The following is a 26,502-nucleotide window of genomic DNA, read 5'->3' as shown; positions in this document are numbered from 1 at the left end:
AGATTCTGAGAAATGATACATTTATAATAGTTATACATACATTGCCATATTCCTGGCCTCTCCTTGGCTCAAATTTTCTTCTGGTCCCACAACTTTGAAACTGTTGAACACATTCTTGTTCTCTTCCCAGAACCTCTGGATGTGCTTCTCGTGGTAAACCTCCTGAGCAGGGAGCCAATATTAATGGATTAACAGAGACACCACATACTGTGTAAGGAGCCATGTAGAGACCTAGGAAGGAAAAAAAAAACTGCACACGCAGCTGCATGTACTCACATTGTTGTGGACAAAGAGTTTGAGTTTATCCTTTGGGTAATCCAGGGTCAGCAATCGCTGAAAGAATTCAGGAAGAAATGGAGTTGGCTGCTCAATGAATACTCCAACCAGCACATTTGGATACTCCTGTTTAGATTCGAAAGAAAGACATATTGTTTAGATTTCATAAAAGTGTCCCTGGCAGTGGAAGACTTGTTTAAAATAAATCATGGATGATTTTGACATTTCAGTTCTCACATAAGCAAACCATGAAGCCAATACATCTGTCACTGCATTAACTCTATTTTCTTGATTTGACTTTAGAATTGTGCCTTGACTATTGTCTTTGCAGAATTTGGTGCTGGCTTTAACATTTTAAATATGTTGTTAACACATTGCAAAACCCTTCGCTTTAATTTCCTGAACATCTTCCATCCTGACCAGCTGATATGTTGTAATCTAATGAAGTGGGTAACCAAAACCATGGTACAAACACGTGCACAAAATGATTCCGCAGAAAGTTGAGGAAATAAAGATAAAATGGAAAAATGAAGCAATAGAGAAGAGAAGAGCAAAGACTTTCCCATGACACTCAGCTCCAGCCCACACAGCTCAGTCTGGACTCTTGATCCTCTTGACCAGTTCATGGCAAAGGTCTGGGCCAAGGATGAAAAGAGATCCGAGAAGAACCATCTAATTTGCAAGTTCCGCAATGACTGTGTTTTAGGCACAAGAATGGGAGCTCATCCATCAAGGCAATGTGAGCTTAAATTGTCACAGAAAAGCAGGAGTAGACAGAAACATTGAAACGAAAGCAAAAAGTTACCCTTAGCATTTCTTATAGCAGAGAAAAGCAACACCCAACAGTAGAAACAGTTAAAGAAAAGCAATGAAGTGGCCTGGGTGGGATTGTTTGGTCTTTCGTGGTGTAACTCTCAGTGTCATTGCAGGGCTTAAGTTCAATCTCAAAACACAAGTACACTAAAAACCAACAAGTACCTCCTCCAAACTGGGTTTACCCCACAAGAAAGGCCTGGACAGTATGACCAAACTTTCCACATGACCTGAGCTCCCACCAGTTTCTGTCCCACATAAACAAAGGGGCACAGTGGAATGAAATGTCCTTTCTAATGTGCCTATTATTGAGAAGGAGTAGTGTTTTCTTCATTCACTGTGGAAGGTCACCAATAGCAACTTTCACAGTGATGCCTTTCATGTAGCTTGGTTTGTACTGAATCGGCTCCAGTTAAACTATTGAAGTGTATCCATGCAGCATGTAGGATTACAGCAATTTTATTTGTGTAATGTGAAAACATCAATTTTAGTGAACAGTAAAAACACATTTTGCTCTACAATAGACAGATTTTCCTCAAACTATTTTTAAGGTAAAAATAAATAAAGGTGAACTGAGATCTTGTGTTGGTTACAGTGTTCGCCTAGAGGACCCTGAAGTAAAGTTTGGCACCATTCTTGACAGACGTAACCACACAGCAATAGACATTTCCTATTGCCTGCCATTCCTGCCGGCTATACGTTGCCAGCCTGGGTTGAACTCTGTGACAAATTTTCAGTACAACCACTGTAAGTTACTATTGTGGATAAAACCCACAGTGCGGCGCATGCTAAAAGACAGCCTGGTCGACAGTGACACCCCTTTAAATGAGCCTTTCAGAAAACCTCAAAAGCCATATCCTGCACCGCAGATGTGCAGTGCTTCCTCTTGCCCAAGTAGTTCCCCTTGCACTTATGCTCTTTTAAAATGGTCCAGAAATGCAGAATGGGCACATAACCTATTATCGCTGGAAAGACAGTGGAGTACCAACAGAACTGCTTATCTGTTGAAATACGGAAAAAAATCTGGGATCTTCAACTACTGTGTTAGATTTGTATTGTTGATTGTCATTTATGCGAACAGTGGTACGGGAGAACGGACGAGAGCAACTGGGGTCAAGCGAAGGAACGGTGCCTGTCCGGTTCTCTCCCGTGCACGAGAAACATGAAGAAGCTTGCCTACTTGTGTCTTGCTTTGCAGTGTAATTATATTGTCTTCAACGTTCCAGCGGATAGATTCAAGCTACAAACCTATCAACTGTCTAAACAGTCAGTGATACATGGGTGGTTGATGTTGGGAAATGGGCTGTATGTGTCATCCTTTCCGGAGTCCAGAAGAGAGGCTGAAGAAGAACTTTCCACAGCAGCTATTTCAAAGCAGACTAAAAAAGGATGGCAAGTAGATGGAAAAAAGCAGTCTGGTGCACCTACTTTTAACTGAGAAAAGTCTACGACGTCATCATCGCAGTGGCTACAGCCGTGTTCATAGTTCCATGCATTGGGAACATAGTTGGCCAGATAGTTCAAGTACATCTGCAAGAAAAAAGCATTCAAAGTAAATAAAAGACTTGAGACAGCTGAGGTCACATTCTTATGATATGTTTGAAAATCCTAACCTGGAATACAACTGTGGACATAAAGATTTATTGTACGACTGTGTCATGACTGGACACATTCACTTGCAGGTCAGACTAAAGGCCACAGAGTGATGTGTCGTCTACAGAAGCCAAGGCTTGGCAACAATGTTATCATTCTTCATAACTTTCAACATATTGTTAGCACAACCATTGCTGCTCTGTATTTAGTGTGAGAACGTGTAATTTCCTGGTTGCTACCGTTTGCCAGTCTGTTATTGCAGACGTTAACGCCATGATCGTGTAGCTGTCACAAAACTCAACTTGGCGAGATAACTGGGAAATAAAATGAACTAATGGTCTGACAACTCGCTAGTCAGCTCATACTGTGATCTCTCATTAAAAGCTTTTCTTTCAGCTGTTGCGCCCTCTGGGAAGAATGACTCAGTAGTTTGGTGGGTTTGGTTCTTTAACAGGGAAGACCAAACATAAACAGTTGGCCAGAAAATGAGACAGGAGAAGGAAAAGACCAGAAGAAAAATCAACAGAATTATAGCGGGCATCCTGCTTTTTAGTTTCCTCAGCTCCTCACCATGATGTAAAATTGAGTGATGGCAAAAACAAAATGAGAGTATTGTAGCTATATTCACTGCCTTTTATGCCTAGGTAACTAGCAAGTATCACGTTACCAGTAAGTAAAGTCAAATTTATACAACGAACAGAACATCAGCAGCAGTGATGAATGGTTGCTGGATAAAATCTAAAAGTCTAAAAGGCCAACAGAAACTCATTTGCAAATGGCAGGAAAGAGTTTGATAATTACATTCAAGGTTAGTGTCATAGGTCAGGATAATTATCTTAAAAGTATCTGTTCTGTCCGTTAAGTAGGCTACATTAGGTGTGTCCTTGACTGCAATTTCTTGCTCACTTTGGTGTTTCCGTTGCCATGGACAACTACTGGCAGAGAGTCGTACGCCGTGTTTCTAACTCTCACTCTGTCCGTTCCAAACTTGAGAAGCACTTCATCTGCCAACAAAAAGGGGAACACAAGACATTTTAGGCCAGATTTTGAAAACTGACATACTACATGGGCAAGAGCTGCGAGGATTTAGAACTTATAAACTGCAAATCCTACATGTTCACTGAAAGTAATCCACAGATTGGCGGCAGCACCAACATCAAATGTTGGTTTAAGTGTTTTTTTTGGTTGTTGTTTTTTTGCCACTTAGACATCCAAGACAGAGTTGAAATTATACAGATTCACAGATTATTCAATTAGAAAATAAAATATCTTTAAATTCTCACCAACAGCCCCGTTCAGGTTTTGAAAAATCTGGCACTTGTGGTCCAAAGTCATATTGAGAGATTCCTGTAAGAACACAAAGACCTACATTTAGCCATCCATAGCTATCCATAATTTAAAACACAGACATGTGTTTTAAATTAAGATGCTGCCATTGGGATTCAGTGGTGCACAGTTTACTCTTCTGGGTCTGTCTTCTCTTATTGCAATAACCACATCCAATTTGAACCTGTTGCCAAGCTGTGGAGCTCCCATTACATTACTAATTGAGACATGGCAGATGTTGATGCAGTCACGATCAAGTCACTGTGCCCGTGGTTAAAAAACCACAAAAAAACCACAATGGAGACATGAACCAAGCCACAGATTTAGAGAATCTTTGCTCTCTTGGCAGGACTTACCCGCTGTAATGGGTCCAGGTATATTTTAGTGTAGAAGAGCTGGTCATCATCATTATCGTGAAGGTTCCACTGTGAAACTATTCTGTTTATGTACGGGGCGTAGCCAATTATACCTGAAAGTAATAAACAGTATGAAACACAAATCCAGCAGTAAAAGATAGAGTGAGAAATGTTTACAGGCGTATACATGGCTGGTAGGCTGTTGGTGACAATTACAGTACAACTGCTGGCTCCATGGTGTAGGTCGAAATACTTGGGAAGCCTGGACATCTTAGCACAGAGTGTGACTTTTGGCAATAATCCGAAGCACACACAAGAAATAGCTAGGGACTTTCTCTTCCCTCAGAGTAATAATGGGTAGTAAGAAGGATCTTTATGTTTAGAACAACACAACTTACTGCTAGCTGAGTTTCTGAAACTATATTTGGTGGTATCTTACATACTATAAATGTACATTCTCATGGCAATCTCTACTCCAGTTTCCCCCCCACGTCTCTTCTTTTCCTCACTGTGTTGCTCAAGGACAGTGACCACAATAACAGATTGCAGGGTTTGGCTGTGTTGCTGGTTTGCTCCATTTTGCATCCTATCATTTGAAAAAAGCCTCAGACACTGTAAACAAGTCGATAGACAGACATGACACAATCTAAGCGGCAGGAATGAGAGAAAAATGTTCAAAAGAAATCATATTTTATGTTTTTAAGCTTTTATTCCTGATAGCTAGTCCACCTCAAATGCTGCGAATTGCATGCCTGTTGGAAACGTTCAGTGTCTTGTACTGCTCTACTAGATGAGGCAGCATAAAACATTCTCAGGAATGAAAACACATAATATGAAACAACAGTTCACATTTTTTATGATATATATGCTTGGACAGACAGGGTTTAATGGCTAAATCCCAGGGATTTCAGGTAATTAGCTTTAACCATTAGTAGTTTTGTTAGTGTGCGTGACCCCTCACTCTACTTAAATAAACACATGCAGTCACACACAAACATAACCCTATCTTGACTGCATCTCAAAGACACTAGACTCTCTGTGACAAAGTATGCATCCAGATGCTATAAAACTTTCCCCAATGGTCACTTGGGCGGTAGCGTTAGGAACACAAACAAAGCCTACAATTTTATACAAACTGTGGCACATTCAGGGGCCCAAGACAAATCCACATGTCATGTCAATGACAATGAATGCTAAAAACAGCCTCTGATCAGTCTGAGACAGCTGGGCTCCAATATGGGAGGTCAGACCACACTGATGACCACAAGGAAGGCAGTAATTCAATGTCCTGAAGAACTGGCAGGATGCAAATGACCAGGCCATACGGCTTATATATGAGAACATACTGTTACTGTTTCTTTCTTAAAAATGTCTGCATGAGTGCACATATTCTGAACTGTCTTCCCCCTCTCTCATTTCACATCTTCAGGTGTGTATTCACATCCCCTCATGTAGCAGAGAGGATCATTACTAAAGAAAAGAAACCGCAGTATGCCATGGGATTCACCCACCTCCAGTGTACCGCAGACAGGAAATACCTGACGGAGCAAGATTACAAGGAAAATATAGTTGAATTTCGCAGCAAAAGATAATAATAATAATAAAAAAAAACATTAAGTGGTATTGTATTTTTAAAACTAACACTGGGCTGCAGGTCTCGCAGCTTCTCCACCTCTCATAACTGTAGAACTCTGAAGGGCCAGTGCGGCTTAAATTCCCGAATTCCAGCCAGGCTTACAGGTCTTCAAACTTTGACAGCTGATGGTGGAATTTCAAAATCCCTTTGCTCACATAGAAACTAGGTGTGTTTACAGTCAAGCATAAAATATCTAGGCACATAACATAAACACAGTGGGTAACATTGGAACCAGTTTCAGTGGAAACCATTGCCGTAATGATCCTAATATTGCCTTCAGATTTGCAGCGTCCAGTAGTCCAACACAAGGAACCATTCACCCTAACTAATACATTTTATTCTCTGGAGACGCCTGGATTTTGTCACTTAGGGTAAAACATGGGTGACAGGGTTGAATTAGAAACATTATGTTTACACAGGAGGTGCAGAGCAGCAGCAGAAAGAGAATGCCTTCAGGCAGAGTATGTAGTTATGCTGAGTCTAATATACAATCCCTCTACTTGTGCATTTAAGAACACAGAAAAGAAGACCTCACATCTTTGTTTTCTTCTTTGAGTAAAATGCAAGCTGGTATACAGTTCGTGCAGACAGCTGGGTTGGTTAAAATAGAAGTGAATTGTTTCTGTCAGATGCATGCCAAACACGGGATTAAAAAACAAAGTTGCAATGCTTTTTGTGTAGATGTACCTCTAGGGAAGAGCTATTCTAGTCTTTTGAACTCACTTTCTTTAACCACAATTTATGGTTACTATTACTCCAAAGTCTCAGAGATTGGACTTGAACAAGTCAAAGCAGCTTTTCATATTCAGAACCCACCTCCAGAGTTGAGGTAGCGTTTCCCAGTGCGGACTAAGGGGTACTTGTCAGCGAGCTGTTTATCTGGCCATACCAGTCCCTCTGCAGCAAATAGCACCTTGTGATTGGCCTGCTGAAACTTCCTGAGAATTTCTTCTGGTCCCCCAGCAAAGATAAGATCATAGCTAAAAGGGAGGAGTGAAGACAAAATGCAATAGATCATTTAACCTTTCAACTTCATCAACATCTTTTATCTTACATCTGACACACCTGCTAGGCTTCTACTTGCCTGAGACTGATAAACATCTCAATTTAAACAGTAGACATTCTTCAGGTGGGAACACTTGTTTAGCCAAGCACTGTGGATTGCACTGCTAGGCATTTCAAAAAATGCTGTGATTTGTCAGCCACCAACACACAAAAGCACTTTAACTGTGCTGATGCATGCATGGCGTATACAGTTCTGCGCCAGACTGAGGGGAAAATGCCCACCTCATTACATAAGCCTCATGGTGACTTGTTTAAAAGTATGCTATTACCCAAAGGTCAGATGTTTTAGTATGTGGAAAATTGTAATATTTCTGGTGATTTTTTTATTACTTGGAGGTGTGAAATCATAACAATAAAAGAGGTGATTCATTTTAGTGACACCATTCCCAAAATAATTGCTTAATAAATATTTTCTAATAGATGTGGCTCTGATGAACCCATATGGAAAAGAAATAGTAAAAACTGACATGATTTACTCATGAAAGTGGCCACTTTCTCATTACTTTCATATATTGTTTTAGTAATTATCCAAAAACATACAAGTTTCATTATATAATTTTTCAAGGGATCTTATATCTGTTTTCACTCTTGTATGCTTTTCATATAAGTTTCACACAAGACCGATACAAACTTTATAAGATTTATATATATCTAGGGCTGCTCAATTAATCGAATTTTAATCACAATTACAATCTGGGCTTTCAACGATCATTAAAAATGACTGAGCCGATTATTAGCCCCTCCCTCGTGCTTTACTCTCGCGCTGCTCCGTGTGACAAATCGAGCGCACCTCTCTGCATTTCAAACACGTGTCACAACAATTAAGAGCAGCGGTCCCCAACCTTTTTTGCGCCATGGACCGGTTTATGCCCGACAATATTTTCACGGACCGGCCTTTAAGGTGTCGCGGATAAATACAACAAAATAAAACTAGTACCGGTACCGAAAAAAAGAGAATTTATTCATAACACACGTGAAAAGACCCAGGAAAACCGAGTAAACGATAAAAACGATAACAAAATAACGCTGAAAACCGATAAAAACCCTGAAAACTATACATTTAACACCTGAGCCTCAACTCTCGCGGCCCGGTACCAAACGACTCACGGACCGGTACCGGTCCGAGGCCCGGGGGTTGGGGACCGCTGATTAAGAGGACCTGAGGGAAGTTAGGGAAAGCAGAAGTTATTTGGAGAGGAGAGTTACTGCTGTTGGTTGAAAAGAGAGGTAAAAAAACTTCAGTGGTGTGGAAACATTATGGGTTCGCGGAGTCAGACGTGGATCAAGTAGACATAGTGTGTAAACTTTGCTACAGTGTTGTAGCTGCACCACAGAGCAACACTGCAAAGTTCACTAAACATAGATGTTTACATTTTTCATTTATTTTTTATATTGCAGACATTTGCACTGTTATCAGTATTTGCACACTATTTTATATTATTTTTTGACAATTTTTAAAGTCATTATCCAATACATTGTTATTGTTAAATAAATATCGTCAAATAATCGAGATCTCAATTTCAGTGAAAATAATTGTGATTATCATTTTTGCCATAATCGAGCAACCCTATATATATCTTTTCCGTATGGGAAGTGTACACTTGTCTGTACTTGTGGGGATTTAACATGAACTAAATCCCATTTTTTATAATAGCTTGAGTTGTGCAATGACAGTTTATCACCACGCCAAGCAAAGCAATTGCAAAATAATAGTAACTATTCATGTAGTTTGCAAACCAAGAAAGGTGCAAAAGACATTTGTCCATTAAAACAATTGTCTTTTAGATTTCTTTCTCTGTATTTCTCGTATTTACCTAAACTTACTCAAATGTCTTTTCATGATGTTTAATTAACCATCACTGTAGTGAAATGCCAAATTGTTTTGCTACAATTCCAAACTTTGGTGTTATTGAACACTGTGTAATATTAACTAGTGAATATTAACTACTGGTACCAAGAATTGTTTTAGGTTGCTAGACTCATCAACACAAACTAGCAGGTGAATGTAACCAGTATCTAACATAGCTTAAACAAGGTGCTGGAAATATTCCTTGGAGATTTTGGTCCATATTCACGCGATACCTATATATCCACGATGTAAATATCCCATTTCGAAGGTGCTCTATTGTTACCCACTTACCATGAAGTAAGAAGAAAATTTGTCAATAACATTATCATGATTTGAGCTTTGTGACATGGTGTGTTGCCATCAGAAAATGGGTTCACTCAGTTACAATACTCAGGTTGGCTGTGGCATTTAAATCATGCTCCATTGGTGCTAAAGAGGCCAAGGTATGTCAAGAAAATATTCTGTGCCCCATTACTGCACCAACAGCCTGAACCATTGGTAAAAGGGATGTTATTTACACCCAATTCGGACTCTAGTATCTGAATGTTGCACCAGAAATCAAGACATCAAGCATGTAATTAATTTGTTTTCCAAATTTGTTGAACCATTGCAAATTGTGGCCTCAGTTTCCTGCTTTTTGTTGACACGGGTGACACCCAGTGTGGTCTTCTGCAGCTGTAGTCCAAATGCTTCAAGGTTCAGCATTATGTGCATTCAGAGAAGCTATCTTGCACATCTTGGTTGTTACCAGTGATCATTTCGAGGTTCTGTTGACTCTTCTGACCTCTGGCATTAACAAGGCATTTTCATTCAGAGAACTGCTACTCACTGGATATTTTCTCTCTCTCTGACCTCTATTTTGGACCTTTGTAAGACCCAGACATGGTTGTGTGGGAAAATCCCATTAGATCAGCAGTTTATAAAATACACCAGCCTGTCTGGCACCAACAACCTTGCCACGTTTAAAGTCACCTTTCCTTCCCATTCTGATGCTCACTTTAAACGTCAGCACATTGTTGTAACCATGTCTGCATTCCTAAATGCACTGAGTTGCAGCCATGTGATTGGCTGATTTGATATTTGTGCTAATGAGCGACTGAACAATAATAAAGTACCCAGTAAAAAGTGCCAGTCAACGTATGATGAACAGTGCAATTCATAGTGTATTTGTAAATCCAGAACATATACTGTATATATTGTTTGTCATTGCTTCATTAACATTTTGATTGCTGCAGTAGCATTGATCCAAGTCAAAGGCACCAAAGAGGAGAAAATACATCTGGACATAGTTATGCAGCAATTACAGAAAACGTGTTATTCTCCTGTCTTATGAATTTAAAAATGGAAAAACCATTTTGTCCTGTCTTTACAAAGGTGTGAGAAAACACATTTATCAATTTATATTGTGCAACGTGAAACACTGAAGTGATTACTTCTATCTATGCATGTGTCTTTTTTTAAATGCATGTAGGCGTTTTGATTTTGAAAATTCAGCACATTTTTTAAAACGCACAAAAACACAGTGAATTACAGTTTAATGACTAAATTCATCAGAAGACAAAATATAGGCCTGTGATTGTAGCAAAGGCAGAAACTGTCAAAAAACCCGAGGTGGTCTAGCAGGATTATAGATGTTAAATTACATTTAACTGGCTCCTAATCCTCTGAAATGCAGAGGCAGTTGAATATACTACAATCGCTTCCTCTAAAAGGAAAAAAAATACATTCCAATTACCTGTTTCAAGGGTGTGACAGCTCTGCACGGCAATTATGGTGAACATTATTCATGTCACATGGTATGGCAAGTATCATCGTCTGTTGCTCTATTTAAGGAAACGTGGCATGCAAAGCTCTTATTATTCTTAACCACTCACATTTACTCAGTGAAACTTTCCATTTGACTGCAAAACTCATAATTCACCTACCTGCATGGGAGAATTATTCTCCTCATGTATTTGGTATTGCTCTATAATAATGCCTTTGCAAGAAGAAGTGGAGCACACGTAAATATGCAGAAACACCTCTCACTCAGGAAATAAGGCTTTCAAAGCAATTATTATGCTCTGTGATTGTGAAAATTAGTTACAATATCTCATTTATAGCTCTACGTAGCAATTAAAGGTGTTTTGCATCTCTTTTTTATACTGAAACAGAAAACATAAATCAGATCAAAGCTGATGGTTAAACAGAAGCTGAGCAACAACAAAAAACTGAAATAACACAGATATAGTGTAAGGAACCAAAAGCAACTTATTCTTTTTTTAAATTTATTATATTTATTGACTGTAAATATCATAAGAATAAAGGCTTTTGCTTGTCTGCACATCTGTCTCACAAATGTCTATTGGGAATATTCTGCATATCTTACATCTGTCAAGGCTTAGATTAAAATAAATTTAGCCAATCAGACATATTTTTTATATATTTTCCCATGTAATTAAATGTGTTTATTTAACAGAAAATGAATCTGAATATTAAAGAAAAGTTCAGAAAAAAACAGAACGTACCTATCCACAGAGAGGACAACAAGATCTTCCTGATCAGCCAGAGCCTCCATGGCATTCTTCAGTAGTCTGACTTTTTGCCCTCCACCAATAGAACGACCCACATCGCCGCCCTTCCATGCCTCTCCCATTCCCAACACCTAAAACATAACACAGAATGAGTCCCAAAACCCTCTCGACACCAAAAATGGCCTTGCAGCCCTGCCTTGTCTGTCAGTTTTATTTTGTATAGTTTTCAAAAAAAAAAAAACAACTCTAAAATGCACTGTCAGATTGGTTACTTGATTAATGATAAAATAATTCAAATTCTTTAAAGCTGATGGGTTAATATCGCTCAGTTGAAGAGCTTATTACGCTGCGTTCAGTCTACACAACTGTTAGAAGATATCAGCCCGCTTATGGCTCGATTTGGAGGACACAGGGAATCATTGTCTGATGGGAATGGAAATGGGAGCGTTGCAAGACAGCTGATGTTTTAATCTTACATAGTGTTTGTGATGAGAACCAGCGCTGCATCCGGAGCATGCAAGCCTTAAAATGCCCCAGTAGACAAAAAAGCATGTTAAGAGTTTTCTGGATTCTTAAGTGGCAGTTCCATCACTTTTGTGAAGTTGATCAGTATGACTAAAGCCTCTGAGAGTTTTTTTTCTTCCCAGCTGTGTACAACTGTAAACTGTCTGGTTGCATTCCTTTCCCAGAAACATCCATCTAGCCCTCCTTCTTGATAACAACATGTGCAAAACTGATCCAGGAGCCATGTTTACTCTGCAGCCTGATCCCGTACAACGCAAGTGTGATACTATAATACTATAATAGCCTAAGCTAGCATAATAACCATCAGTAACAGGTAAAACTCCTGAGATACAATTACATTTTCTGGATATTCTTTTTTTACTAATCTTTTTTATGAGCTTTCTGTACAGAAGTTATCGTATGCATTTTGCAGAAACAATATAAGCAAACACATAATAAGAAACAATACACAAGAAGAACTTAACTTAGTTCAAACCACTAAAATGGATTGTCTTGGCCCAAAAGGCTTACAAAGGATCTTGAAAATGTCTGCCTGGAGAACAAAAACAAACTGGTGCAGCACAATTACACGCATAAGCATACAAATGAGGGCAGAGCATGAACTGAACTCTGAGCAAGAAAAAAAAGAAGGAAAAAGCGGGGTTTTTTTGCAATTGTTTCAACCACAGAGGGGAATTCTGGATCCAGATTAAACGCTATCCATGAATGTTTTTGCAGCTTGCTCCACTCCATTGTTTCCTTTAATAAGTGCAATCAATCCAGGGAAGTTTGTGTTAAAACATTTTGCTGCTGTGTGTGTCAGTGCAGTGCCCTTAACTCTGGATTTGTGAATATGCAGTCATTTCAAAATTTAAAAAGAAAGTTTTACCTTCACAGTGTAGTTAAAATAGTTAGCAGACCTCATGAAGCGGAGGAAACCATCTGTTTCCTCAGTTGCAACAGTTAAGACGAGCAATTTCTCTGAAAAAGAGGAAAAAAAGAACGTTAAATATTCCTTATTTTGACCTTAAGTCATCAAATGCTTTCTTTCCTGTGAAATTACAGGGATGCAGGGATATACTCTTGCAGAAGACATATTAGGTTGCAAAATTTTTGGCTTTCATTGAAGGATATCCACAAAAATGTGTATATTTTTCTAACCTTAAATATATGCATTGAGATTCCCACTTCTTTGTGGACCATGATCGTTGTAAACCTCAAACCTATGTCAACATACTGGTAACTATTTGGTTAAGCAAACCTATGTCTCAAATTAGGAGGGACTACTGTAGTTTTAGTTTGATCCCAAAACGGAAGTGTATTTTCAAAGACAGACAAAATAATTTCTTCCTTTTTGGGATAGAAGAACTCCCACAAACCTCCAGGATATTTCTAGTGGCCTTGAGTGCTGAAAATTGAGGTCTGAAGAAGGGTTAACCAAATGCAAATTTTCACAGTAGTGTGTCTGGATTCCTCAAAAGCTCAACTCACTGAGCTAGTTTTCACTTGTTCTGTCATGTTTTGTAAAACGAGGTGTGTGTTTGTGTGTGGGGGGGGGACCACACATCTTTAAATCTTTTTCATGAAATGCTATTACAACATAAAGGGGGGAAACTAATTAATTCCTAGCTTACATTTTAAAATGTGCTGTTCTGTGCTAGCCATCAGACAAGCTAACAAAAAAGTTAATGATGCTTTTATGTGGTTTTAAATGACTATTTGAGAACTATTCCTGCTTTTCAAATATGGAAACCAGACTATCCTCTGTTTAATATACAGCACAAAGTTCCATTAAACCCCTGTAAAATATTTATTGGACATTGCCAAGTGGAATTGGGAGTGGGAAAGAGTAGATATCTGGGACTTATAAACGCTTCCACAGGACCTAACTCAAAAATGCAGCCTGCCCGAGAACATAGTTAAAGAGCTTCCATTTCTTCTTTGGAGTGCAAAGTTTACCACGATTATCATCACTGATCTTTTTCTTGTCTTTTTGACTGCAATGCAAACCTCACTAGACGTATAAAGAGTTAAATTGTTAGACAGTTCAAAAAGGACATGTTATGACATCACGTTTTCATCTTGAGAGACCTGTTAATCTTGGCCAAATAAATCTTACATGGCTGTCCTTTGATGTGGATCTAAAAAAAAAGCTGATACAAGTTAAATGGATACATTTGTTGCTTCAGTTTTATTTCATATAATTTAAATGCAGTTTATGAAACCCTAGTTTTTAAAATGTAATGTTTGTTCAATGTTAAGATACAGAGACCTTAGTTCCTGTCCCATCCCTTGCCCCATACAATGAACAGTTGGAGGAGCATGGGCTTTTTAAAACATTTGAACAACTACCCTGAAAACAGAAGATTTGTCTGCAAACAAGTGATAGTGTAACTTAAAAAATGTGAAACAAAGGTAAAACAGAGACCCTTTGCTTTTGAAACTTGTTGGCTGCAGCAGTATGGCACAGCTTTTACTCTGAAGGCAAACAGTCTTATTTGCATTTGTGTTGCACTTTTCACATTTTCACTACCATTTTATTAGTAGTTAGCGAGTGTTTGCAGGCTAGTCTGTGTCTTCTAAGCAAACTGTGGATGACTGCAGCACTACCACAGACGTCCGTGAGACCAGTTTCACCTAGCGAGACAGCAGCATTCGGCAATCAATCACTGACTGATCAGTAAATAAACCTTTTTCCCGAGTAACCAGTAGTTACCAGGGGCCACAGACCAGTATCTAAGTCTGAGTGACCAATTGGAGTTTTAGCAACTGATTTTTTAGTGACAGCCATCAACCTCCAGCGACCCCTCGCCAACTAGTTGGGGTGTACACATGCTTCCCTAGTGACTGGAGGTTGCTAGGGAGACACCAACCATTCTCTAGGCCTGTTTAACTGGGGACGAACTGACACAGACATACTAACAACTATCTACTACTTCTCACTATGTGAACAAAAAACACAAACAACTGAATATATGTAAACAAACCTCAGAAACTAGTGTAAAATTAAACATGCTGTCAAGTAGAGCTGGGCGATAGAACGATAACGATATGTATTGCGAAATAACTTTTTCTCGATAGAAAAGTTAAACTATTGCGATAGGCCTCATCTTGCTTGTCCTCTTAAAAAAAAAGAACAGCCAATCCAAATTAACTAGCGCAGAGCCGAACCAATCACAGCCGCAGCGTCACGTCACGTGACTTGTTACGTACAGCACAAGTGCCAAGCCGCACATGTGTATTTGTTTTGGAAGCAGCCAGCCGCCGTGCCGCCTGGGTAATGGAGGAAATAAGTGTGCCGACTAGAGAAAAATCAACCGAAAGCGTGACCGAAGGTTACCGAAGAGAAAACAGATGATGGTTCCAATGCCGGAGAGATTGTCGAACGGAAGAGCCACAGAAGTTCCGTAGTGTGAAGGTATTTCGGCTATTTCAAGTCTGAAAAAAAAACAGAGTAGCGCGCACTGTAAATTGTGCCGAAAGCAAGTCTGGAAATACAATAAACCGGTGCATGCTCAATCTCTGACTGGAAGCGCTGATTCGTCATTCGGCTTTTGTCAGACTAAAGTAACTGTTAAAACTGTTTGAAAAGCTAAGCTATACAACAAGGAGAGATTGAGAATTTCCTTTTAGTTCTCAGTTTATTTGATATTGACAAAAGTTAGTCAATTTTGTCTGTTCTTCTGTGAAACAAACTAAGATTTATTTTTAGAATTAATATTTTGTTTCTAAGTGGAATTGACAATTTACTCTGTTTCGTTTGTTCTATTTTGAAACTTAAACGCTTTAGCGGCTGCCTTTTGTGTAGTTTGCAATATTTGCCTTTATTTATCTGAAAAAGTCTCATGTTCCTTACATCTACCCAGTTGAACTTATTATGGGAAATAAATATTTAAATCAAAACAAGCTGCTGATTATTTCACATTTTACTTGTGAGCAACGGCACATTTAAATCTTACAAATATAGTTATTTGGCTTATATCGTGATATATATCGTTATCGCCTGAAATGAAAAAAACATATCGTGATATGAAAAAATCTTATATCGCCCAGCTCTACTGTCAAGTAAGGAACTAGTTCACATGGTAGGTCCTGTTCTAGAGCTGTATTTGTCCAGAAACCTCATTGCAACTCTTTTCCATCCCTTTACCGTCAGTGTGACTTAGCTTAGACTTAGCTCTCATCTCTGTCTAGTCTGTGGCTCCGTCATCACAGCCATTCCAGTATTAGTGTGACGTAAAAGTCCTGATAGAAAGTGGAAATAACGCCCTGTCTTGCTTTTTCCAAACAGTTCCAAATGCTATGTCACCCAACAAAACCTAGAAACATTTAAAAGAAAGAGTTTCACGTCAATCACTGTAAAGAGGCAAGGGATGACTATTCTGAACCACAGGTGTTCCCTGTTCTTGTTCTTGGCTTGAAGCAAGAAGATGTTGGAGCACAGTGCTGCCAGGGGATGATGTTTCCAGCAGCTGAGAAACACATTTCTCATACCGCTCTATAAAACAGGTTATTTAAACGGTTGCAGGAAAGGGTTCTATTTTGCCCATTTCCCTAAACCTGGCTGACCTGTGAGACACAGAGGCAAAGCTGATGTCTCACAGGTCAGCCAGGTTAGGTATGGGGATAAAAGAACAGACTTTCAGACTGTGTACCTTGGAAGCTAGCCATAGTGTTGCAGACAGAAAAGGCGCACACAAATATGTCTTGGAAAAATTCCGAAACCTCCATGAAAGGTCTCTTTTACTTGTGGGCTGTGATTACAGCCAGGGGAAATGTTTAGTATTTCTTTTTGAAATTAACTCCATTTGTTTTGTCTGCACACACATAAACTCAAGACTTCAAGTAGGTTTGTTTGTATTTCTACGATGAAAGATAACAGGGTGCTGCATATTGTGATATCTGCACGGTGACATCTATTTTCACTTCGAAGAGCTGTGCTTCAGTACAGTATATACTCTGAGAAAAAAAAAGAAAAGAAAAACAGTGACTTTCCTGTTATGTCAGTGAGACATTTCCCATGAGGAAGAAACGCACTGACAGCTAACACCAATTACTCCTCTGTGACTCTGGCGTGACCTTTCGGAACCACATACTTCACTCCTGTCATAAACATGGAGACCACATGAGTGCATCCCAACAAGCAAGCTCCCACTTAAGTATAGCCTGGAAATGCAAACCACCTTTGATTTAAAAGAAATGAGACATACACTTTTATTTCCTACATTCCAAGTGTTTCTTTTTTTTCAAACATTTATGGCAATCCCCTAGGAGTTTCAGTGCCCTCATGTGAACTGTTGATGTTAACTTTGCTTAGAAATTTGTGAAACTGTCTTCAAATGCAAGCCAAAGTTCCATCAGAAAACTGATGGGCCAAGCCAATTTGTCAGGGAACGTTTGATGGAGGCTATTGCTGCTTCAGGAGTCTCAACAAGTTACTAATTCAAGGGTTCACATTTCCAGTCAGCATTTTGGGTAATTATATAATGTGCTCAACAGAAACATTAAAAGTAAAGCCATTCATGTGTTCCTAGTTTAACCAGCATGTGGTCTGCTATTGTGACAAAGATTAAAACCAGACCACATTTTGCTGCCAATTAGTGCAGAAATCCAGGTAAATCTGCCTATTTCTAGGCGGAGACATTTAGAGGACTTGTTCACTCTTCATTATTTAATGGAGCAACAGCACTGTCATATTAGATTAGTGCAAGCTTCTAGGATAGGGCTCCATGAAATTATAACAGACTATTAAATTATAACAGATTATAACAGGGAAAAGAAATAGTTCAATCATTCATATAATCTAGCTATACCATCTCACTTGTTTCCCCCAAATATTAAATTTTCTTTTAGAAATAAATATCCTTTTATGCAACATTCATAACCTATATTATTCATGTTTAATATAATAATGATAGCTACTATAGGCTTGGTTTAGACCAGGGGTAGGCAACTCCAGGCCTCGAGTGCTGGTGTCCTGCAGGTTTTAGATGTGTCCTTGATCCAACACAGCTGATTTAAATGCCAAATGACCTCCCCAACATGTCTTGACTCTGCAGGACACTGGCACTTGAGGCCTGGAGTTCCCTACCCCTGGTTTAGACCAACTAAATAACTGGGTGATGAGCTAGCGCAAGGGTGTCCAACTCCAGGCCTCAAGAGCTGGTGTCCTGCAGGTTTTAGATATCACCCTGGGTCAACACACCTGAATCAAATGATTACTTCATTATCAAGCCTCTGGAGAACTTCAAGACATGTTGAGGAGGTCATTTGGCATTTGGATCAAGGACACATCTAAAACCTGCAGGACACCGGACCTCGAGGCCTGGAGTTGGACACCCCTGAGCTAGGGTGTTAATAGAAGACGCACTTCCTTCATTATTTGACTTAATCCGAGGGACTTTTTCAGGGTAATAGAAATACACATCTTCCTTTGTTTTTTTTGTCTAACACTAATTTTGAATCTTAGGGCAACTGACCAGCAGTCCTTTGATGTGTTTTTATGCAAACGCCATAATCACACCCATAATGAAGCATAATTGAGCGGCAGATGGTAACACTTAAAAGGGAGGTTTTCATACAGCTGTGATTTTAGAGTTTTGGTGTCTAGTCAGGGTAAACACAGCGTGTTCTCTTGTCAGTAGTGTATGAACAGCCCACAGGAGGAGAGGAATGTAGCTCATACAGTGCTGCTGAAACTCTTCTCCAAAAAAGGCATGGACGCCAAGTGGTCTTTCCTTTGCACTTTTCCTCTGCACCACATGGGGCTCAGCCGTCTAGGTAAACTTTCACACTTGGATGAGCAAAAGTTCTGACTCACTGGCTGGGGCTAGGCTTAAGTAAGCATTTCTTGCAGAAAGGAAAGGGGTATCGTGGGAATGTGCCCTGGCCTGCACATAAGGATAACAGGATTCATTTTGATGAGATGGTCCTGGCCAGTGAACACAAGCCTTAGTTCTATTTTGGTCAAGTAAGTAAAGATACTTCGCAAATATTGCAGTCAATGACCTACACTTATATTATCTGCATTTACTGGCTTGAGGACGCTGTTCATGTCAACGAGAAACAATCGGCCTCATTCACAGTCTGCTGGAGTTGGTCCATATTAACCAGAGCATGATGGCAAGAACAAGAGACCTACTGAGCTAGAAAGGGAATTCTTATAACCTCATCCAGAGGTCATTTAGATTTTCATGCAAGGATTTCAAAGTGAACTTTCAGATATTCTTGCAGAAACTCCTGAAAAGCCAGTCTGTGATGTAAATTTAAATTTAATTAAGGTCTGTGTTGACTTCCTGCATTTCTGAGTATATGGAACATGTTAAGAAACTGAGTATAATGGATTTCTAAAGATTCCTCTTAATGTATGGCTTTGCTCCTCGTGCATAACCAGAACCTTAACGCTGATTTATACTAGCACTTTGTATAGCTGAAACCCTTTATTGTGTTACTTAAAGTAACAAGTCCTTCACATACAATTATCTCTCTTTTAAAGGTAATGCTACTGAAAATATAACTATATAAAAGAAAAGTACAATGGAGAATCATTTGGCTGGCCAAAGCACATTTTTCCTAAGACAAGTTGGAGAAGCAAGGTTGGTTTGGCAACAAAATATAACAACACTGTTTTAAGGACCCAACCAAGTTTTAACATAGAGGACTACTTTTGGCATGCTTCTAAAATGTGCTGAGACATGCTTGGAGGAAGCTTTGTTCTGAGTGCATGAAGGAAGATTAGCTCCAGAGGCCATACTGGTGCTGGGAAGTGACGGAGCTATGCCAGGTGTTCTTGGCGTTAGTCATTGCAAACAGCGCTTATCTTTGTCTACCATGACATTCCTCAGCGTTATTACGATTTTTCAGATAGAAGATAACGAGGTTGTTGTATTTTCTTGTGTCCTGCAAAGCTAACTCCAGCCCTGGAAGAATGTATACTTCAGCTTCTGATGAATGAATATTTCATCACTTGTATCAGTTGCCAAAGTTACCGAAATTATTCAAATTCAGCCATCACAAGAATCTGCAATCAGCCAGCATCCCAGCTGAGATACCGGGCCACAGCTGGAATGAGAAAGGTGTTGATCTGAATATCAATGCAAACTTGGTTATTTAACTCACCCACATTATTAAAAATGCCACACAGTGTTAGTCAGTCTCCTTCAGAAGGCTAGTAAATTTGGTTTAACACATTGAAGGGACAGATGACTTGAAGAAAAAGCTCAAACCCAATCTTGACTGGACATTTCAAAACCTTTGTTTAAAATGTGAGAGAGTAGGGTATTTCTGAAGCTTTATGACTTGTGTATATTGATACTGATAACTTGGCACTGATAAAAATTAGAAAATGATGATCATATGAATGTGTACAATATAAGAAGAATACATGTACACAAAAATGAATGAACTCTTAAACTGTTAATCCCTGACATTTACATCCCTTCATCTCTAAGTTTTCAGATACACATAAAGCATACTACCCAGCCCACAGCTATTTTGTAAGGCTTTTTCCAGCTTTGGAAGATTTAGAATTTTAATGTGACCACAAAGAGGCTTACGCACAGAAGTTTCACTTTTCATGCATTAAACTTGGAGCTTGCAGACACGAGGACCTGTGTGTAGCCTTAGAGGATAGGCAAGGCATTAGTAAACCTTTTTGCTTACAGAATTGATGAAACAAGTCTTGTTTTTGTTGTCTACAACTAAAATAAAGAGTTTCTTTTTTAGTGACTACCAGAGTCACCATAACTGATAAAACACACTTTTTCCATAACACAAGAGCCACGGAGGGCATCCACAGAAACGGTTGTGTTTTCAATTACACATTTCAAACCACAGGCACTTCAGGCGTAGGATGTGGCATGATGTCACCGACAGTGGGCCAGGAAACAATTTTCGTAGTCTCGTCACACATCATTTTGAATCAGGAATAGCTCATTACCTTTCCTTACACAAACAAATAAAAACTAGAAAAAAAGCTAATCTGTCATCTAGCTTTTGTCATGCTGTGACAGTAAGGACAGTAATTTTCTCTTCTGCCAAAAAGCTGGTTATACTATAGACTTTCAGTAATGAAAGGAACACATAGTCCAGTTCAACATTATGCACTCGCAGGTTAAGCACTCAATCAATATGCTAATGTATTCTGTGCTGAATTGCTGTATAAGGAATAACAAACACAACTTAGGTCTCAATCACATTAGAGTAGAAATTGAATGTCAGCCTTTGTGCAACCAGGAAAAAGGTGTAAGTGATTGGGCTGATTTTCAGTTTTTTTAATTTTTTGCTGTTTTAGACTGATTACAACCAGCTGGTTGTCCAGAGGTTGAGCATGCAAAATCCTCAACCTCTGCAAGCTCAGTGCAAGGCAATCTGTCTTGATCCAACTCGGACTCACTCAATCACTCAATCAGATTGCGGAAGGCCTCCAATTAATCGCCATATGTCAAAATAAAGCTGTTAACAGGACTGTATATGTGTGTTAGACTAATGTCTTACTGTTGCAACGTGTTAGGTTTAGTGTTAAATTAACATGCACAATTCTCAGTCTGACAATTTGTTTGAGACACTCACAGCCAACACAACAATGCAAACATGCCAGGATTACATCCCATCTCCACTTGAATAGTTGTGCCATTTAACTTCAGTATTTTAATAAGACATACCGTAATGTTAAAATGCAACAGTATAAAATGCTTTTAGTTTAAAGAAAGAATTAACATAACACGGCAGTCGATTCCTAAGAAAATACTTGCTTTGATTTCAGATTTTCTCCTACTTTCCTGGATTGTAGCTTTTACAGTGATTGAGTCTTTCTTTTTACCCAAATCTGTAAATATCTGACCTGAGAAGGAGGGGTCGCCAGCAGAACTTCAAACTTTTAAGAGTTAAGAAACATGTGAAAATTAATCTGTAACGTGTTTTCCAGCATTATGGACCACAAGTTCTAAGTACTCTAAATGTTTCAATAAATAATAGTCATCTTGGCGATTTTTTCAATGAGGAGTGTCGGCCCATCATGCCTCCAGCATCATCAGTGGCAAAGCCAATGAACTGTGCTTGAAATATTTCTTCAGAGATGCCCTCATAGCAAGGTTTTCTAACAGTGCATAAATTCAATTAGTTGTACGTACTGCAGAAAAACCAAAAGATGTGAACATTTAGTTTTCTGGCAACGTAACAGTGACTTCATTACCAATGATGGCTCAGGATTTGATGGGCAAATAATATTTTATGTTCTTCTACACATATATATCAGCGGTTACACATAGATTTCAGGTTTGCATAGAGGAATAATTTGTAATAAACCAACAACACAGAGTCCCAAGAAATTTCTAACAGAAGAATTCACCCTTATATCATAATTATATTGATTCTCTCCTCTCATTTGTCAGAACTGTCACACAGTTTTCAGAGAGAAAAACGGGCATTAAATTTGCTTCTCTTGCTGCACCTGGAAAGGGAATGAAATGATTTGTTTAAGGCAAACAATGAGCAGGTCCCTAAGAGCATGGGTTGGCTTCTTCTCAGCTATGGAATTTATTTTAACAAGAATCAATGATTACTCATATAAACTGAATCACTACCTCATTAAATAGCACAAACATGGCTTTACTTTTGAATTTTTCTTTTTTAAAATTGGTTTTGTTGTGTATCAATTACTTAAACCAACATTATAATCAACTACAAAAGGCACTTGATGAGCACATCCTTCACTCGGACTAATGACTTATCCTGCAGTTTTATGAAGTACAAATCAAAACTTAATGTACTGTCTCATTGTTCATGTTCCACCTTGATCTTTTCAGTTTTGTTTAATTTTGCAGAACAGCAGGAATGCACATGAGCATGTCTCTGACTTTGTAGCATAAATAAATAATAACTAAAAAAGTTTTGTTGTTTTTCTCTCTACTATAAATGCATTATAGTAATGACTTTCAGAGGCAAAGTCTGCAAACTGGCCCCGATATCTAACTTGTTGGCAGGTGAAGGTAAATTTTCCAGCCTCAGTGTTTTTGACATTCTGGCCAATATTACTACAATCTAAATGAGTCCTGAAATTTTGAAGAATATGCAGGAGTCTGAAAAGTACCGCCTTTTCAGTCTTTTCAGCTGCATCAATATAAGGTTCAGCCAGCATGTCTTTTGTCAAAGATCAACAGCTGCTTGATTCCCAGAAAGCCATTTAAAATGACTTAAAATAATTGATTATTTGTACAATAGGGAGTGTTTCGACATTTTTAAAGTGTCATTGACTTTCAGTTCTCCTTGAGAACTGTGCTTCTTGCAGTTTTCATGTATCTATACATTTACAAGTTAACATAAAATCCTTGGGACAAAGCAGAGAGAAAACAAGGCAATGCAAAAACGCAGACAACACAACACATACTTGGCATAAAGAAGGCACGAAACCAACCCTGTGGTGACATAGTGACAACGTTCTAAGGCATGATTACAACCTTGGCTTGGCAACAAGGTTTGTTAAGTTTGTTAGACTGGAATTACAGGCAATAGAGAGCGCTATTATACAGTATATAAGGCATGGACAACCTTAGGTGGGGTTTCCTTTTCTTCTCTATAAAATGCTGCCTGTTGACACGTCAATGATGTCTGGGAAAAGGCTGAGAGATGCATTATCCATGGAATAGGGGGACAGAGTACAAGCCATGAGAAATAGCCTTTAACCTAGCCAGCATTTACTATTAAACTTCAGGCATTGCGTCAAATTAAATGATACTTGTTCTGATAGGATGCCTGTCAGAGGTTAACAGTGGGCTGGTTATTTTAAACTATGTGTTGCAGCAAACTATTCAAACTTGGATTAGCAAGACCTGCATGTTGAATCCAATGCTCCGTCCGAAGTTCACACAGTCATTCAGACATAAGTGAAAGGCTTCTTTCAGACTGCTGGACAGTGGGGGTCTACGCAGCCCCAATTTTTGTAACTTTCCAAAACGGACAAACCAGACAGCCATGTCCGTTGTTCACCATGAGTGGCCAGGTGCACACTGGTGAGAAATGGGCAGAGCTGTAAATTCCTCCTCTTCTACTGAACCCTTTTCAGTGCTAAATCACACCGTTTGCATCTTGTGCTACAACCAGTGTTTAACGAACACCTAGGGACTTAGGGTCCTTTCATTGGTGCCTTATTAGCTACCATTTCTACTTTTACTTAAACAGTGGTGACACCTTGTTCTTTCATAACGGCATGTGATTTGAAGTTGTTCTAATGAAACATATTTATGTCCACCTGGCAAACACACAACTACCAAGGTGTTGACACCCACCCTTTCTCTGGAAATGTTGCCTTTCTGCAAAATACTCATCGAGTTGATACCAAGCAGAACAAATGTTTCTCATGGCCTTTTCTTCCATCTAATGCATGCCTGGAAATGGGTGACTGTGTATTAAATACTTAATTGCCCCCAAATGGAGTTACTTTATACTTTTCTGATGTTCTTCAGATGCTTAAAAGAAAGGCTTGCAATCATCCACTACCATGTACTGAATCTTTAACGTAGAACTAAAACAGCTTTGAATTCCCTCCTAGTTCTTTTCATTTAATCACTTTAGTAAGCACCACCTTTATATACAATGTGTAAAATGAAATGTCCAGTGCTCTCATTTTAAATGACTTTATATGTAGAGTTTACAGTTTACGGGTTCAATTTTAATATTAGTCATGGTTTTTGAAAGTTTGCTCTCTGTCACAAATTTAGCCAACATATTGCATCAGTTTAGTGATCGAAGGCTTTCACAATAAAACATTATATCCCTCGTAAAGTTAATGTGGCTACTGTGTGGAAGGCGCTGGGTTAGTCCAGAGCAGATGACAAAACAAGCCTGTAGAGACTGAAAGCAGCTGTTGTGTCCTGATAGTCAAATCTCCCAGCTTTTCAAATGATCCCAGATGCATCATTTGAAAAGAATCAGATTTTCAGATTTAACTAAAACACAAGCCACAACATCTGCTTATGTTGTCTATAGGTTTTACAAGGTGCTCTGTGACTATGGAAGAAGTCATGCTAAACGGGAATAAGGGTAATTTAGAGCAGTTTAACGACAGCTACGTGTTAGCAGAGGGTGGATTTCCCCCTCCCAAAGTCAATAAAAATGTGACACGATTTGCTTCAAGGAGCTTAGCCCTTTACATCAGAATAAAGCCTGTCTCAAGATCTGAGCAGTGTTTGGCTCTGTTCCATAAACCTTAAATTATAACACGTTTACAGGCGTTTCTCTGTATCTCAATCACATAATTGCTTGTTTTCTGTATAATAAATAAATTAATAAATAAAATGATATACTCGGGGATTTCACTAGGATCTAGGTTGAGTCAATAACGATCTGAATTTTTAGTCTTAATGCAGAGTAAGGGGAAACTAGTGAAATCATCAAAGACTCGCCCGCAATTGGTTAGTTATTTCTCGCAGTGAAATTTACAGCCTGACATCTTTATGAAAAGCCAGCGCTGTGTGCAGCCAAACAAATAAAAACAGGATTGTGAGAAACCGCAGACGACTCTTCTGTCAAGCAACATCATGTAATTTTACGTTCCGACATATGTCGCGCTAGACATATTCACTTTCCCACACAGGGAGCCGCAGGCAGGCAACCTGCGTCTCATGTAGACATCATGTAACCGGAAATTACAGCCAGAAAAATAACCTACACAACTTCGTATTTGCACAGTTGGCATGACAACTCAGACGCAGGAAAATACAGCAACTTGTAAAGGCAGTAAAATGTGATGTAGCCATTGGCGGTGTCAAAGTAGCCATATTTGCCAGCATCTAAACAAGAATAGGAAGAAGTGAAAGTTTTTGTTTTGTTTTGTTTTTTTTAAATCGTTTCTTACCTTTAGGAATTGGCACAGGGGCTTGAGGAACATCACTGGACAAGACAGAAGTTGCAAACCTGATCCAGGATGAAATCAGTAAAAACATGAGGTATTCCATCTCTGCTATAGTGCGTGCTCCAGGTCAGAGAGCTGGGTGACCGACGGGGATATTAACTCCCAGCCCGGCAGCAGTGGTCAAGATCAGCCCAGGAGGCTCGTACTGTTGGCTCTCGCGATAATACAATTAATAAGGGGGGATTTAGGAAGAAAAAAAAATCAACGAGTAGTGTGATTTCTGGTTGGGAGCCTGTAACTATTCTTTTAGCTCTAGGGAGCTGTCGTATAAGTGCTACAATTCAGGGAAATTAAATAGAAACAGGCGTGGTTCCTTAATTGCAGCTGCAGCTTGAGTTCCCGGTAAAGCCTATGAAGTGAGACGGTGCAGAGGAAAAGATAACGGTATTCATTCACCCCTGGCACAGGGACGTCCTACGCGAAAAGTGTGAGTAAGCGCAGCTGTATTTGAACCCCGCACCCCGTCGGCTGTTAACTGTCCCTCCTCTGGTCCCCTCCCCCTGAGCACACGGCATCTGGTTGACCAACACTGCTCCCCTTCTGCAGGGAAGTTGAAACAGTTCATTAGTGTAAGCTGTCGAATACCTCAGCAAAAAAAAAAAAAAAAAAAAAAAAAAAAAAAAAAAAAAAAAATATATATATATATATATATATATATATAT

General features: G+C 39.1%; 1 protein-coding gene across 2 annotated transcripts in view; it reads right to left on the bottom strand.

Moving 5' to 3' along the window:
- The window catches only part of plod2 (procollagen-lysine, 2-oxoglutarate 5-dioxygenase 2), a 36,090-nt gene extending 9,814 nt beyond the window's left edge, over positions 1-26,276 (bottom strand). For both annotated transcript variants that reach the window (XM_040043995.1, XM_040043996.1), the window contains exons 1-10: positions 25,784-26,276; positions 12,821-12,912; positions 11,422-11,558; positions 6,817-6,980; positions 4,365-4,477; positions 3,966-4,029; positions 3,589-3,686; positions 2,518-2,619; positions 277-402; positions 41-162 (exon numbers count right to left, since the gene is read on the bottom strand). In XM_040043995.1, coding sequence (XP_039899929.1) covers positions 41-162; positions 277-402; positions 2,518-2,619; positions 3,589-3,686; positions 3,966-4,029; positions 4,365-4,477; positions 6,817-6,980; positions 11,422-11,558; positions 12,821-12,912; positions 25,784-25,883 — 1,118 coding nt within the window. In that variant the 5' untranslated portion in view covers positions 25,884-26,276. The remainder of the gene's footprint in view (positions 1-40; positions 163-276; positions 403-2,517; positions 2,620-3,588; positions 3,687-3,965; positions 4,030-4,364; positions 4,478-6,816; positions 6,981-11,421; positions 11,559-12,820; positions 12,913-25,783) is intronic.
- Between the last annotated feature and the right edge of the window lie 226 nt (positions 26,277-26,502).

The sequence above is a fragment of the Simochromis diagramma genome, unplaced genomic scaffold (assembly GCF_900408965.1).
Source record: "Simochromis diagramma unplaced genomic scaffold, fSimDia1.1 OVJJ01000602.1, whole genome shotgun sequence".
In the NCBI taxonomy this organism is placed as follows: domain Eukaryota; kingdom Metazoa; phylum Chordata; class Actinopteri; order Cichliformes; family Cichlidae; genus Simochromis; species Simochromis diagramma.
Note: the sequence above shows the minus strand (reverse complement) of the source record. Positions and strands in the feature narration are given on the sequence as shown.